Raw genomic sequence first — 16,725 nt, 5'->3', positions numbered from 1 at the left:
CCTTGGGGGAGGAGCGTCCACTGCTCCCCTCGTCCCCCTGCCCGCGCGGCCCCAGCCAGATACCCGGGCCCCGCGCCGCGGAGGCGCCGCCGCGTCCGCCGCGTAAGGAGACGGGGCAGCGGGAGCCCAAAGCGTAGTGGGGCGGGGCGGAGGGGCCCAGGGGCTGCGGGAAGCGCCGAGAGGGTGCGGCCGAGCGGGACCCGGACTCCTTCCAGCCGGCCGCCCCGGGGGCGGAGGGGAGGGGCCCGCGCGGCCTTATTGACTCGAGCGCCGGCGCAGCCCGCTCGAAGCCTCGACCCGTCGAGCGTCGCGCCAGCTCGCGCCCATGCAGCTCCGCCGGCAACCGCTTCCCGCGCCCCAGCCGGGGGACCCGTACCCCGCCGCCCCGCTGCTCGCGCTGCTCCTGCTGCTCGCCCTCCAGGGGGCGGCGGCGGCGCCCGCGGGGTCCGGGGAGCCCGAGGACTCCGGGTGGCGTCAGGACGCGGAGCTCCCGCACGGGCTCCTGTCGCAGGCGGCGCGCGCGGCGCTCCACTTCTTCAACTTCCGCGCGAGCTCGCCCAGCGCCCTTCGAGTGCTGGCTGAGGTGCAGGAGGGCCGCGCGTGGGTGAGTACCAGAGCGACACAGTGGGCGCGCGCGGGGACCGGCCGCGAGCCGCGTGGGTGGTGACGTCTGGGGACACGCGCCTGTGCGCCCGGCGGCGGATCCGCGAGGGAGATTGTGATGCGCCAGGCCCCTGCTGGGATCCCGGCTCGCGCCTCGGCGCCGGGAATTGTTTAGGCGTGGAAAGGCCAGTCAGTGCGCGGAGTCAGTAGAAAGCTGGCTCGTTCTTTCTGGCATTTACGAGGCCGTAAAGATTTTTTACAGGGCAGCTCCCATACCTGGGAAAGAGGTGCATGGGGAAACTGAGGAACAGGCCCAAAAGGCAAGGCTTGATGTTTTCTGCGACTACCCAGAGTTGGTTGCTATGGGGTGGTCACGGAGCATTAGTTCAGGGCGGAATTTCCAAAATCTAAGCCAGTTTCCAGGCCGAACCGCTGAAGTTCCCTGGTTAATTGCAGGCCATCTTGCAAGGGCTTCAGGATAATATTGCAATTTACGCGTTGGCCTGGGCAAGAACCTTCGTAATCCTGGCGTCTGCTTTAATCTAATGGGAGTGAGTGAACCAGGGCTGTTTTCTTTGTGAACGGAGTGAATAAGAACGTGGCAGTTCGTTCGGTTGCTGATTTCAAGGCACTGGCTGTAGGTACCATTTTGTGCCTGTGGAGCTACGTTGCTTTCATCAAGTAGAGGATTACGAAAGTTACAGAACTACACTTAGCCTGTCCCAAAAGTGACGATGCTTTTTCCTGTAATCCTCCAATATTCCACGAAGCCTGTAGACTCAGCCTTAAGGAATCTAGAGTTTAGTAAATAGTGTAAATAGAATTTTAAAGAGTGGCTGTAGGATTTTTCTTTAAGACTGTTCTAGACGTGGTGTTAAGGGTGTGAGAAAGCCATTTGGAAGTTCGGCCTTGGTTCTTTAAAGACTTAACCCTGCACCCAGCTTGTCTAGATTTATTGAATGGTGAAATAAAATTTTTCCTAAAAAAAGGCAACCTGTGCTTGTCACCTGTTCTAACAGATCTTGCTGTGTCAGGGAGGAAAAAGTTCAGTTTACCAGCCCAACAGAGAAGTGAGGGAACAGAGCTTGAGAACTTTCTATCAAAGTAAGGGAGTTGCCACCTCCCAGAGCCCAAAGAGGGGCCCCCCTGAATATTTCCTCCCTGGTTATCAGTGGCAAGGATTCCCTACAGAAAACCAAGCTCAGATTTCTAAAGTGCACCAGGAATTTTTCACGTCCTAGGAATTTTTTTTCTTCCTTCTAAGACCATAAAAATAATTAAATAATAAAATAATTTGCATTTTCATGCATTTAGTTAACCTCTTATTGAAAAAATAAAATACTTGGCACTTTTCATAAAATAAACTAAATCCAAGTGAGTTAAGAAAAACTTCCTGTCTTATCCACAGAGAGCTCAGTTACTGTTTTCGTCTGTAATAATATAATCCTGAATTTCAAAGGGATCTCCTTTTTTGGCCTAAAAAAGCTGGGAGGGATAATCAATAAATTAGAGGCAGGTATGCATGAGAGAGATGAGGAGTTAAGAAGTAGAAGAATCCAGGACATTGACCCGAAGAAAAGGTACCTTCCTCGATCATCTGGTTTACCTTTACATTTCCTCCCAAAGTGATTATAAATGTTTTAACATCAAGGAGCCAAGGAAGAGAACTTAGTGATTTTCAGGGCCAAGACTCTAGAGACTAAAGTGGTTTCAGTTTCTCCCTGGAATTCAGTGAAATTGCTTGATTGATTGAAACTGCTTGAATGAGGAGAACAGGCACCACCTGCAAGGAGCCTTCAATGCAAGGAATTTCTGCTTCAATTACAAGAGCAGTCGTAGCATTGACAAGAGGTGGAAAATGATAGACCCTCAAAACTCTTTATCCAATCAGTGCATTATTAGAGTGAGCACTGAGTTGCTGGACAATATCTGTCGTTACTCTAGGACTGACCCGGGGTTAGCAGGTGGCTGGGTGGGCGAGAGAAGTGTAGCTGATAGCATCCTTCTCCATCCTCAGGGTCAGTGCATCCCTTTGTATTACAGATGAGAGGCTGGGACCAAGTCAGGGTTTTTCAAACTAATGGCACACTATTGGGTTATGAAATTTATATAGTGGTTGCAGTTTTTTGTTTGTTTCGTTTTAAATGAAATAGTTTGGAATACAAACTGTTTAGAGTGCATTGCAGAAGACAGGGTAAGTAGTGCCTCAAAATGTTACAAACATATATGTATGAACTGGGTCATTATGAAGCATGCGGTTCTTGCTATGTGTTTCAGCTGAAAAAATTTTGAAAGCCAGTGAACCAAATGATTCTTAAGACCTCTTAACAGCTCTGAAATTCCTTGATTCTAAGTGATTTTTCGGTTCTGCAACAAACCCTCATTTTAGGAACACTGTTGCCCTCTAGTGGTAAAATGCAGTAATAGCTGTGAAGGAAGTATTGAGAAGAAATCAGAGCTAGCTAGCGAGCTTGCGAGCATTCTGTTTTGTTTAGTTTACTAATTGTAAGGAGAGATCACAGACCATGACTTGTGTTCCCTCATTGCCCTTGTCTGATGACATCTCTTTCCTGACCATACACTACCTTTCCACGACCAGGAGGCTCCTATTTTTCTGATGCCTTAGGACCCAGAGCATGGAGGGGTGGTGTTGAGAGCTCCTATGCTACCCAGGGTATCCTAGATCAGCCCTGCTCCCGACGATGTGGGACTGTCTCTTACACTGAGACAAGTATCCTCTGGCCAATCGTAAGTCCTATGACAACTGCCCCTGCCCCAAGCAGCCGGTGAGAGGCCAGCCCTTCCTGGCATTCAGAGAGACTGGCGAGATCTTTGTGTGCACTTCAGGAGAAAGGCAACAACCCATTTGAAATCAGCCCTTGCTTAGGGATTGCTCGCAAGGACCGGGCCAGGACCAGGAGTTGGAAACATATCAATAATTGAAACAATTGACCAAAGGTGGGGCAGGAGGGAGTTACACCCAAACCTTAACTGCTTCAATTTAAATTAAACTCAGTAAATATAAAACCATCATCTGTCTTTTTGTGTAGGGCGAAGGCCATTAATTGGCACTGCTTGCAGTCTTTCTAGCGAGCAGACACACCCATAATGGGCATCTGTGATTTCCATTTTTGTTTCCTTGCAGTGGAGGGAGCACTTACAAAGAATACAGTTCAGGATCCTCTCCTTTCACTTGTTTTTTGACTTTTCTTGCCTAACTATGACTCACCCATACGCAATTTACCAGCAAGAGTTTTAGAGACTTGATTTCATCAATTCTTTCTACTGCATTTAACTTGGATTTTGTGGACATGACATCTTTTTTTGGTGCCCCCTCTTCACCAGAACATTTAATTATGCAGCTAGGTAATGAGTACACCTGGCATAGGTAAGTTTGGGAGCAAAACAGCTGACCTCTGGTGAGAATCGCGCCGCCCCAGCGCAGGTGGGCTGGGCTGCTGCCCCGCCCCCCCCCACCCGCCCCCGCGCGCCAGGTGTGTCTGAAGGCGGAACAGAGCCGGTCTGATGAGCCACAAGGCAGCTGGGAGAGCGCCTAGTCTACTAAGAAAAAGCTTCTTCTTTTATCCCTTTTCAATCTATGAAGCACGTTAATGCAGCACAATTCATCTAATTACTGCTCTCCTTGAAGGCTTCTCTCCATTAATGTCAATAATTTAGGGGTGATGGTTCACAAGAATAGGAAAGCAATACATCAAGCCGACCATAGAAATGAAAACTGGAGACTGAAGAAGGCCACAATGAATATGGAGGGGAAAGATAAGTGATAAAACCCTTAAGTGAAAGAATCTGCTTTCACGCTAGCAAGGTTCCTACGTGCTTTTACAGCCCTCATGAAAGAACAGTAGGGGGTGGCTGTCGGCAGGATGCAGGTGGCTCTCCTCAGCGCCCTCTGCCGTGAGGAAGAAACATAACAGTCCTGAAAGCACAGAACCGAGGCCCACGCCCGCCCTCCTTTCCGGGCACTGCCACTGATGAATTGGCACAGGTGCCCCCAATGGCTCCGCTCACCTCCCACCGCGGCGCCCACCTGATCTTCAGGCTCTTATTGCAGAGTCTGGGTCCAGCATGGGGGTGGGAAAGGCCACTGGCCCTGAGGGTATACTTAGGCCTTGGCCTTCCTGGCGCATGTCCCTCAGTCGCTCAAGCCAGCTGCACGTGGATGAACTAACGCTTTTAACCAGCCTGTAAGAATTTGTTTTTGAACAGCAAACTTTTTTTTTTTTTACCAGCCCACAGCATTTCCACTTGTCTTGCCACACGGGGAGTCATAGCCAAGGGTGCGTGTGATCATGAAACATTAGTAGTGATCCCAAATAAATTAGGCCACCGTTGGTGGGTTGTAAATTTAGCCATCAGGAGTGTGGCTTGGCTGCACGCTCTTCCTTGAACGGCCTCAGTGGTTCTGCTGCAGGTGGAATGTCAATAGCCCTAGAATGACTAATCTTAATGAGACAAGGAATGTTAAATCCACACACATATACACACACACATGCACACACACAGTCTCCCAGATCCAGCCTGACCCTTGATCTCAATTCATCAGCATGAATCACCCTAAAGATTTATTCACAGTTTCGCAGCCGTGGTATTTATTTGCCTTTGTGACGGCCCCTCAGTTGAAGAGGTTTGCACAGAGCTGGTCCCACAGTAGCCATAGCAGCTCCCCACTCTGGGTTACTGCTTAGGATGGCCCAAGACGCCTCTAGCCAGTAAAGTCGAGTTATGAAAGAGTCTTGTACCGTAGCTGTGTACGAGATGTATATGAATCCACAACGGCCCCAAGAGGAGGTGCCAACACAGAACACTATGTAAAGGATCACGGGTAATTTTGTATCTGTATTAGTTTCACTGCTGTAACAAATGACCACAGACTTTGTAGAAAAAAAAACAACAGAACAACTCCCATAAATTTATTCTCTTACAGTTCTGGAGGTCAGGAGTCTGAAATAGGTCTCACTGGGCTAAGATTAAGGTGTTGAAAGGGCTGCATTCTTTCAGAAGATTCTAGGGGAGAATCCATTTCCTTGCCTTTTCCAGCTTCTAAAGGCCGCCCGCACTCCTCCATCTTCACAGCCAGCAGGTAGCCTGAGCCCCACCTTGAGCTAGAGGGGAAGCGGAGGGGAACACTGCCTCTGGCCACTTCTACCCTGGCTCCTTTGGAAGAAGGGTCAAGAACTCGTACTCAGAGTTGGCCACACAGATTAACACACAGTATTCTGTCTCTTTTTCTCCACTGCTCCTTAGCCTGATGAAGTGTCCAGTGCAAAGATCTCCTTGGACCCCACAGGATGGGGCCTGATCTGGAGGTCATTGACTTTTGTTCCGTAAACTGCAATCGCCTTATCTGGCATTGCCCGAGAGAAGGAAAATGCAATGAGATAATTCCAGGATCTAATGTAATACGCTGATGTTCTCTCTGTCCAGAACATAAGAGCAGCATAGCAATTTTTGTCCACAGATGAGTTGTTTACTTGCCTCCAACTAAGCCTGACTCATAAAACTAACCTTATAAAATGAAGAAGTTTGCTTTTCCCGGAATGGCATGACATTTATGTTTTCTTACCAAATGTGGAGGCTGGAGGGGACATTTAGAAACCCAGTCCGTTAGGCCAGTGAGGCCCACTGTGTGCCCGAGGGGAGATTAGCATCACCATTCGAGCTTTTGACAACTGGTCTGTCCCCACTGCCCACCCCCTCAATGTGGAAACATGAAGTTTAAGGCTGTCACCACCGGCTCTAAGGTCACATGAAGGAACCATAACTAGGAACCAGTGGCCGAGAGAAAAAACAAGAGACAGGCTTCCCCCAAAGCACAGGGTTTTCTGTTTCCTTTTTTTTTTTTTCTCGCTGCGGGGCATATGGGATCTTAGTTCCCCAACCAGGGGTCAAACCCACATCCCTTGCAGTGGAAGCGCAGAGTCCTAACCACTGGACTGCCAGGGACTTCCCAAGGGTTTTCTTTCTGTAGATGAGCTTTGGGCAGAATCTTATCTTTGGAGACTCCCTGAGTCGTGGCGTTTTCGTGACCCCTGCGGCATCCGACAGCAAGGTTTCTCTGGGTACCGTCCCTGCTCTTACATTTGCCCTAGGTTTTTGTTGTGTTTTTTGAGTGCGTTTAAAGGGGGTGTTAGATTTTTTAAATGGGCTCTTAGAATAATAAATACCTATTCTCCATCCCTTATCAAGTTCCTCAGTTTTATGTCCAGTACTCACACCCAGTATTTCAATGACTTAACTTTAAACAAGCAAGCAAATGTTGTATAGTATCTAATATAAAGATAGTTGGACACATGCTGGAGGAGACATCTCTGATCTACTGACATGAAAACAGAAGCTTTGTGTTTTACAGAAGATAGCTTTGTACTGAAAATGAGACATGGCTTAGTAGAGTTGCTATTGGAACATGTAACTTTTAACTTCCTGGATATAAATGGCATTACATGGCCAAGTCGTTATCAGTGTAGCAGGAAGGAAGGGGTGAATTTTCTTCAAAAATGATTTAAATCTAGACTGCCTTCTCCACGTGTTCCTGCTTGAAAAACAGCACATGCTGTGTTGCCACGGAGTTTTACCAGCTGCACCCCCTGAAGCAGAGGGTCGATCTGTCCCGTGAACTTCCTAAATCATCATGACCTGATTTGCCAAAGACTCCAGGTGGACCAAACTTTGAGATAACATTCCTCCGTTTCATTTAGTTTCACGATACCCTCAAACCTTTGGAGAGGATTAATTGTCATGTCCTTAATCTCCTGCTCATCTGTCTTCTAGTGACAGTCACTGGAGCTACTTGTTACTTCCTGTCCCTCCCTCTGGACTTCAGTGGTTCCACTCAGTGTCTAGAGAGAAGTTCTCAAAGTGTGGTCCCTGGACCAGCAGTAGCAGCATCAGCGTCCCCTAGAACTTGTGAAAATGCAGGGTCTCAGGCCCCACTCCAGGTTTACTGAATCAAAACTTGGGGTGGAGCCATCACACTGTGTCTTATTTAGTAAGCCCTGCAGGAGATTCTGTTCCAGCTCAAGCTTGAGACCCATGGCTCTGGAATAAAGTCCCTTAAGGGACCTTCTCTAATCTGGCCCCATCCACCATGGTAACCTCCACTCCAAGTATCCCCGCTATTAACTTGCTCATCTCCCCAGCCTGGCTGCTCACCTGTCTTCCTGAGTGTCCTCGCCCTCTCTCTCCCCAGTTGTCTCCAGCCTAGTCGTCCTGGAGATTGCCCCCTCCTGCGCTGTACTGGCTCAAGCTCCCACTTAAACCCTGCCTGAAAGAGTGCATCCAGGGACTCCTTCCAGAGTCTCAGATCATCGTCACTTCCATACTGTTGTGGATTGTTGTGTCCTCAGAAAAGATACATTGAAGTCCTAACCCCCTGTACCTGTGATTATGACCTTACTTGGAAATAGAGCCTTTGCAAATGTAATCAAGTTAAGATAAGGCTATCCTGGGTTAGCATGGGCCCTAAGTCCAGTGACTGATGTCCTTATAAGAAGGTCATGTGAAGATACAGAGAGAAGAATGCCATTTAAAGACAGGCAGAGACTGGAGTGATCCAGCTCCAAGCCAAGGAAGGCAAGGATTGACAGCTGCCACCAGAAGCTCGGAAGAGGAAAGGAGGGATTCTATCCAGAACCTCAGAGGGAGGCCAGCCATGACAACACCTTAATTTTGGACTTTTGGCCTTCAGAACTGTGAAAGAATCGATTTCTGTTGTGTTAAGGTACCCAGTTTATGGTACTTTGTTATGGCCACCCTAGGAAATGGATACACACTCCACTCCCTGCCTGGCTCTCTCCCTTCCAGAAGGTCTGCGTGGTCTTGTCTACAGGAACTGTGGTTTTAAGCACAGTCCAACTCTCTCAATTCCTCTCTCTCTCCCCCTCCGTCTCTCACACTTCACGCCCGCACACACACTCACACTTCCCACACACACACCAGGCAGCTTTCTTTCCGCCCTCTCTTAAAGGGATTGACTGGGTCTGTTTGTATGACCTCTGTGCTGTATAAGGGGAGAGCAGGGCTCTGGAGCCAGGCTTCGCTACTTACTGGCTCTGTGACTTTGGACAATTCCTTAACTTTGGGCAAGTGCCTCAGTTTCTTCATCTTTAAAATGGGGATAAGATCAGTATTTACCTCAAAGGACTCTTGTGCTGTGTTAAGTAGTTCCTGGGCACTGTGTTAAACCACATGAAGCATGTAGTGAGAGCTCAATATATATATATATATATATATATATAACGTATATATTATAGTTTTTATCATGATTCTACCCAGTGGCTAGCAGAATGCTTTATACACAAGTGCTGAATAAATGCTTGACATTGATTAGATAGGGATTTGAGGAACATTTTTTTTGACCCCCCCCCCAAAAAAAATCTAGTGAGATGAGTTTGTCCTATGAAGGCATTCTATGGTACACTTTCTTAAACAAGACTTTAAAAGTGGCCTGTTTCCCTCCGGACTGATTGCAAGGGAAGCCCCCAAACAGTGCTGGTCACCCTCCTAAAGAGCCTGTCCTGAGGCAGGGCGGCTGCCTGGGGCTACCCTTCCTCATGGCCTTCGGGGACAAAAACCAAGGAACCTACAAAATCAAGCAAACACACAAAAAAACAGGTTAGAACATAAACCACATCATTGGTGGTCCGTGACTGTAAAGCATTTAGTTCTAGGCCACAGTACATAAGTCCTCTTTTACACGTAATTAAAAAGAAATTAAAAAGTAGCAAAGAGCTACTAATTCATTCCTTCAGGTTATACAGCCATATAGTAATTTGCTTTGTTTGCCAACTTTTTCTTTACATAAAAAGCTTCATTCCGGAAAAGATTAGAGCAAGATGCTGTGCCCCTGGCTGTGCTTGGACAGGGATGTGAACTTCCTAATCCGTTTGGCATGTGGGCAGTTTGGGCAGCGTGGGGATGGGAGAAGCAGAGCCCCATGATCCGCTCTGTGGGAACACTCCTCACGTCAGGAAAGCCAGACCTGCCTGTCACCTTCCCTGCGACAGCCTAGGCTCTTCAAAAAACGTCTGTGTAGCTTTTCAAAAGATGTCTTTAAGTGAATGGATTAGCTTTGCACCATCTGGCCGTCACCACACGTGTTGTCAGCACAAAGGGAGGAACACCTGACCTTGAGAGTTTGGCTTTGGCTCCTTCCCAGGTACGGAGCTTCTAGATTCAAAACCACTCTAGCGGGCAGTTTACCTCACTCTGCAAATCTGATCACACCAACAACATGAGGGACAAAAACACAAGTTTAGGATACGGGGTGGGGACATCCATACCGAGTTACTTCAGACTTAACGTTTTTTAAATGACTTTCTATCTTGTTAAAAGCCCATTCATGCACTTGTTGGTTCCAGGTACAAAGCTGAGGGAATAACACCCTCATTACCTTTGCTTCCTGGAGACCCCTCTCTGATGGCTGTTTATTCTCTTTTATCCCCTTTCCCATTGTCGACTGAAAAAAAAATGCACAACCTATAAGTTGAGAATTATGATTTATTCGATGAGCTTACTGAGAACTATAGCCCAGGATACAGCCTCTCAGAAAGCTCTTAGGAACTACTCCAAAGAGGTAAGGGAGGTGCCAGGATAAGTAGGAGTTTTTGCTGGAAAAAAAACAAAAACAGGGGCTTCCCTGGTGGCACAGTGGTTGAGAATCTGCCTGCTAATGCAGGGGACACGGGTTCGAGCCCTGGTCTGGGAAGATCCCACATGCCACAGAGCAACTAGGCCTGTGAGCCACAACTACTGAGCCTGCGCGTCTGGAGCGTGTGCTCTGCAACAAGAGAGGCCGCGATAGAGGCCCGCGCACCGCGATGAAGAGTGGCCCCCGCTTGCCGCAACTAGAGAAAGCCCTCGCACAGAAACGAAGACCCAACGCAGCCAAAAATAAATAAATAAATAATTTTTAAAAACCCCCACAAAAACAAAACAACATGTAGTTCAACGTCAAAAGATTACTGCTAATCACAAAAACATCTCAAGTTAGTGATTTTAGTGCTTTTCTTTGTATGGGAAGATGCAAGAGTCTGGGCTTATGTAAATCATTCCTTTGATAAGTATCTTAAATATTTACGGCCAGTATCCTGTGTTTCTCCATCCTGAATTCCCCTCTTTCGGGGGTTTTAAGCCTGCAACATCCTTTGTTTACTGAAATGGCAGGCGACATTCTTTGTCCACAGTGCCTCTTCTTTCTTTGTCCACAGTGCCTCTCCTTGGTCATAAATTTGACCAACATTTGGGAGGCATTTCATGACCAATTTTGTCCCGTGGCTCTAGGAAAGCTCATTCCTAGATCAGGTGAGGATTCTGTGGATAGGCCACTCTATGTGCTAAGTTTTTTGGATTAGGCCCTGTCGATAATCTAAAATTCTCTGGATTGCCTGTTCTACTAGTCTGTTATGATCCAGGAAATGTTTTCTCTTGTTGCTTCTTCCCATATCTACAGTTGCACTCTTACCATTATTCTACGTAGAGTTATTATGTGATTGATTGCCTCAAGACATTTAGCCATCAGTTTTGTTGGAGGCCTGGTTACACGTTGGGTAATGCAAGAGACAATAATCTCATAAAATAGGATGTAAATAATACACCTGTAATGTTAATAAAGTATGGCAGAGAAAGGCACAAGCCATAAATAACTTGAAAACAACAAGAGAACAAATTAAAACAATGATTAGTATAACTAGTTGTAATCTGGTCTCAGTAAGCCACCAAACCCACAGGGGAGCCAGCTGGATAAGCCAAATTCTGGAAGGATCATGTAGAGAGAAAAAGGTAAATGTTTCATCTTTGTTTACAAAGGTCCACTTTATCAGTTTGTTGTAGATCAAAATTAGCGTAAAGAGAAAGATTTTCTGGAAAAAATTAAAAGCCGGTATATTTCAGAAAAAAGTCATAAAATTATAAACCATATTTATCAATTCATTCAGTCCCATGTAATTAATTCCAGTTGATCTGGATGAAGTCATCAGGTTTTCCATTAGGGTTTTGTAACTTATTACTGAGTCCAGTGGTATGATCTAAAAGTTATCAGAAACAAATTTGTCAAAAGTCATTTTTACGAATCCTCTTGAGAATCTTCATTTTATAAAAGCATCAGAGTAAAATAGTGATTGTCTATAAATGACAGAAGACTTAAAATGGCATGGTGAAAGATCTGTTCACAGTGTAACTGACAAGAAACTTGGTTATTTCTGTGTCATGACATTTTAAGATAACAACTAGAATTATAACTGATAACATTATATCAGGACATATCAGATTTTTAGGAATTCCATATAAGTTTTGGAATATCTATATTAATGACATTTACCCATAAAATAAGAAGGTTTTATCACACTTATTTGACAATGTTTCCCGTGTAATTTAACATGGCAAATAAACCTAATTAGTTTAATATCTCTCCTTGGGATGTTTCAGGGGTCCTTTGAAGCATCCCAAAGTTAGTTGGAAAGTCAAAAGAATCTTAATTAGAATTTGATATTTGGGAAGTTTGTTATAAAAAAAAGTCAAGTTTTTAAAACACTTGGTCAAATAGGATCATAGGTCACTGTGAAGCAATAGTTATTCACTCAACCAAAGTGACAGTAAAAGATTTTTAAGGCAAATAACAGATCATTTAGAAGGCAAAGAAACTCACAATCTGTTACCAAAAGTATTTAGTTCAACATTCCAAGAAAACTCTGTTCTCTTAACACGGAAAACCAAACTCCAGTCCTGCACCAGCCCACCCTGAACAACAAAATTCACTTACCCAATTAAATTCAATCCAAACCCAGCCTGACCATGCATGGAACAACTTTTTCAGAGCTGTCTTTCTACAAACCTTTCACACTTTCTATATCCATTTTAGTTTGTCACTTACTTTTCCGCCCTGAGACAACCAGCTCTAGGACAAAATCTCTCTCTTCCCTTAACAAAATGTACTTCCACTCCTCATACCTTCTTTGCCAAAAACACTCATCCTACTTTCCTTGCATACTAGATCATGTGAACCTGGAATTCATTCTGGCCAGTTTCCTTTATATTTGGAAATATTTAATTTGTAAGTGCTTACTAGTTAATTAAATAGAGCTCTTTTATAAGTTTAATTTTGATAATATTTTCCAGAGGTAGAAACACCTATATGTGTAATGTACACACTGACATAAACAAAAATAGAGATATCATAGCTTCACTTTAACACTTAGTTTTGAATCAGGTATTACAGTATAAACTTACTAGTTTATAAATAAGTTGGAATAAGTCAAATTTATTTTCTCAGATGACCAAGACTTTACTATTGATATTTGTGGAAAAGACTTCTAAGATTTGTATTTGTTCTTGATAATCCCCTAAGGAAGCTGTGAATTAGATTTTGAGTGAGGGAGCCTTTCCAATGGTTTGAGTTTTAAAAGGCCATTTTTTTCCTTTTTTTTTTTTTTTTTTTTTTTTTTTTTTTTTTTACTTGTATCAGGCTTTACCTGATTAAGCGGATTAGGCTCAGTCTCAGGTCATTGTAGCTTATCTACATTTCTGATTTGTAGAGATGTGAAACACAGACTGTTGCTTTTAATTCCCCAGAGAACAGATCTGCTGCCTAAATTATACTAGAAGATTGATTTGTCCAAAAACATTTTCTTTAAGTTGCTTTTTTTATATCAGTGAGAAGATTTCCAACTAAACTGAAATTCAAGAGTTCTATGTCCTAGAATTTTAAGCTTTTATTTATCATGCTTTCAAAAGTTTGCATAAGGGATTCAACAAAGGCCCTCTTTCTAGAGTGCACAGGTTAAACCTAGAGCAAGAATCTCCATTATTGTTTGTATTGGCCCCTGAATATTAGCACTCAGTTTTTATTTCATATTGTGTGGTCTCAGGTAACCCTGTTGGTTTCTTTTAGAATGTTTAACTAATATTGTCTGAGGGGCAGATTTATATGCCCTGTCTTATACCAGGAAGGGGGAGACATAGTGTCTGTCTTACAGTATAATTAGGGAAAAGAGGTGTAACCACCTTATAAAGCCCATTTAAACATACCAATTTATGTAAGCTTTCATCTCAATTCTATCAACTTTTATACCTTTAGCTTTAGTTTCCTTTAGGACCCCATCAATAAGTCTTGGTCTTACAAGGAGTCTTAGATGCTTTTCCTTTTTTTAATCTCCCAACCATTTAATCTATTTTTGTATAAAAGGCTCTGGGGTCCCCAGTGAAGGGCTGAGCTGAGGGATTCAGGCCCTTTTGTCAATCTATTAACTTGATTAATTGGCCTAACTGTCGCCCCAAGCAATTGCTGGTCAGGTATCTCAATGTAATTCCGCCCCCGGCCCCCAGCCTTTATATATATAACTGGGGTAAATAAAGCAGACTTGTTTGGGGCCTTTTATGTTGGGGACCAATAGGGGTCCCTTTAACCTACCCAACCTTAGGTAGTGTTGTATCAAAACCTTTTGTTTTAATCCCATTAACATCTGTTTTATTTATCCCATTTCTTAATAACCATCTAAAGATTTTTATCCTTTTGGAAGGAGTCCCTTTAAAATTTCCACCTTGCTGGGAAGAAGTCTCTAGACTTTCCCCTCAGTTTTTTCTCCCTCCCTCCCCATTAATCAACCTAATTTACATTAGTTAACCTAATGTTTTTATTAGGATTTGTTAGACCCACTGAGGGGAAGCAAAGGCCACAAATAAGACGTCCCAAACTGTTTTTTTGTTTGTTTTAAACTAAGGGAGTGGGACTTCCCTAGTGGCACAGTGGTTAAGAATCTGCCTGCCAATGCAGGGGATATGGGTTCGATCCCTGGTCCAGGAAGATCCCACGTGCCGCGGAGCAGCTAAGCCTGTGTGCCACAACTACTGAGCCCGCTCTCTAGAGCCTGCGAGCCACAGCTACAGAGCCTGGAAGCCACAACTACTGAGCCCACGTGCCACAACTACTGAAGCCTGAATGCTCTAGGGCCTGTGTGCCGCAACTACTGAGCCTACATGCTGCAACTACTGAAGCCCGCGTGCCTAGAGCCCGTGCTCTGCAACAACAGAAGGCACTGCAATGAGAAGCCTGCACACCTCAACGAAGAGGAGCCCCCGCTCACCACTAGAGAAAGCCCACGTGCAGCAGTGAAGACCCAATGCAGCCAAAAATTAAAAAGAAATTAAAAGAAATTAAACTAAAGGGATTCTTATGATTAGCCATTTTATATATACATATACCTATACATCTCCACCTTCTGATTTGTTTTTTTTATAGGTGCCAATAAACTATATAATAAGAGCTCTCTAAAAATTTACCAATTTTGAATTTCTCCAATTTAAATGATCCATCATCTGGCCATTAACAAGATATATCTTAATAGTGACTCAAACTAGGAAGATGCAAGAGGCATCCCCACAAGACAGTGCAAAGCCTACACAAGATACAGAAAGTTTACTCATGGGAATCCCCTGGCAGTCCAGTGGTTGGGACTTGGCTCTTTCACTGCAGCGGCCCAGGTTCAGTTCCTGGTCAGGGAACTAAGATGAGGCAAGCTGTGCAGTGCAGCCAAAGAAACAAGAAAACTTTACTCCCCAAAATAGTCAAAGAAGGTAAAGACCTTTGTTGCACAGATTAAGATGACAAAGCCCCTGAGAGTTGGTACAGCCAGACAAAATGACTTCTCAGAATCCCATCCTATTCCACCGACTGCCAAATGGGCACCATATGTGTACTTTCCGGTCATACGGTAGTTCTATTTGTAGTTTTCTAAGGACCCTCCATACTGCTCTCCATAGTGGCTGTATCAATTCACATTCCCACCAACAGTGCAAGAGGGTTCCCTGTTCTCCACACCCTCTCCAGCATTTGTTGTTTGTAGATTTTTTGATGATTCCATGCTGGCCGGTGTAAGGTGATACTTCATTGTAGTTTTGGTTTGCATTTCTCTAATAATTAGTGATGTTGAGCTCTTTTCATGTGTTTGTTGGCCATCTGTATGTCTTATTTGGAGAGATGTCTATTTAGGTCTTCTGCTCATTTTTTGATTGGGTTGTTTGTTTTTTTTGATATTGAGCTGCATGAGCTGTTTGTATATTTTGGAGATTAATCCCTTGTCAGTGGCTTCATTTGCAAATATTTTCTCCCATTCTGAGGGTTTTCTTTTCGTTTTGTTTATGGTTTCCTTTGGTGTGCAAAAGCTTTTAGGTTTAATTAGGTCCCATTTATTTATTTTTGTTTTTATTTTCATTACTCTAGAAGGTGGGTCCAAAAAGATCTTGCTGTAATTTATGTCAAAGATTGTTCTGCCTATGTTTTCCTCTAAGAGTTTTAGAGTGTCTGGCCTTACATTTAGGTCTTTAATCCATTTTGAGTTTATTTTTCTGTATGGTGTTAGGGAGTGTTCTAATTTCATTTTTTTACATGTAGCTGTCCAGTTTTCCCAGCACCACTTATTGAAGAGGCTGTCTTTTCTCCATTGTATATTTTTGCCTCCGTTGTCATAGATTAGGTGACCATAGGTGTGTGGGTATATCTCTGGGTTTTCTATCCTGTTCCATTGATCTATATTTCTCTTTTTGTGCCAGTACCATACTGTCTTGATTACTGGAGCTTTGTAGTATACTCTGAGGTCAGGGAGCCTGATTCCTCCAGTTCCATTTTTCTTTCTCAAGATTGCTTTGGCTATTTGGGGTCCTTTGTGTTTCCATACAAATTGTAAAATTTTTTGTTCTAATTCTGTGAAAAATGGCCTTGGTAATTTGATAGAGATTGCATTGAATCTGTAGATTGCTTTGGGTAGCATAGTCATTTTCACAATATTGATTCTTCCAATCCAAGAACACAGTATATCTTTCCATCTGTTTGTGTCATCTTTGATTTCTTTCATCAGTATCTTAGTTTTCTGCATACAGGTGTTTTGCCTCCTTAGGTAGGTTTATTCCTAGGTATTTTATTCTTTTTGTTACAATGGTAAATGGGATTGTTTCCTTTATTTCTTGATGATCACAAGAGATTTCTGTGTATTAGTTTTGTATCCTGCAACTTTACCAAATTCATTGATTAGCTCTAGTAGTTTTATGGTGGCATCTTTAGGATTTTTTATGTATAGTATCATGTCATCTGCAAACAGTGACAGTTTTTTTTTT

At 44.0% G+C, this 16,725-nt stretch overlaps 1 protein-coding gene across 1 annotated transcript in view; it reads left to right on the top strand.

Moving 5' to 3' along the window:
• Positions 1–227: 227 nt before the first annotated feature.
• The window catches only part of RARRES1 (retinoic acid receptor responder 1), a 39,963-nt gene continuing 23,465 nt past the window's right edge, over positions 228–16,725 (top strand). The window contains exon 1 of the mRNA XM_024740177.1: positions 228–604. Within this exon, the coding sequence (XP_024595945.1) occupies positions 326–604 (279 nt within the window). The 5' untranslated portion in view covers positions 228–325. The remainder of the gene's footprint in view (positions 605–16,725) is intronic.

This window comes from Neophocaena asiaeorientalis, unplaced genomic scaffold (genome assembly GCF_003031525.2).
Source record: "Neophocaena asiaeorientalis asiaeorientalis breed wild unplaced genomic scaffold, Neophocaena_asiaeorientalis_V1.1 scaffold50, whole genome shotgun sequence".
NCBI classification, from domain to species: Eukaryota; Metazoa; Chordata; class Mammalia; order Artiodactyla; family Phocoenidae; genus Neophocaena; species Neophocaena asiaeorientalis.
Note: the sequence above shows the minus strand (reverse complement) of the source record. Positions and strands in the feature narration are given on the sequence as shown.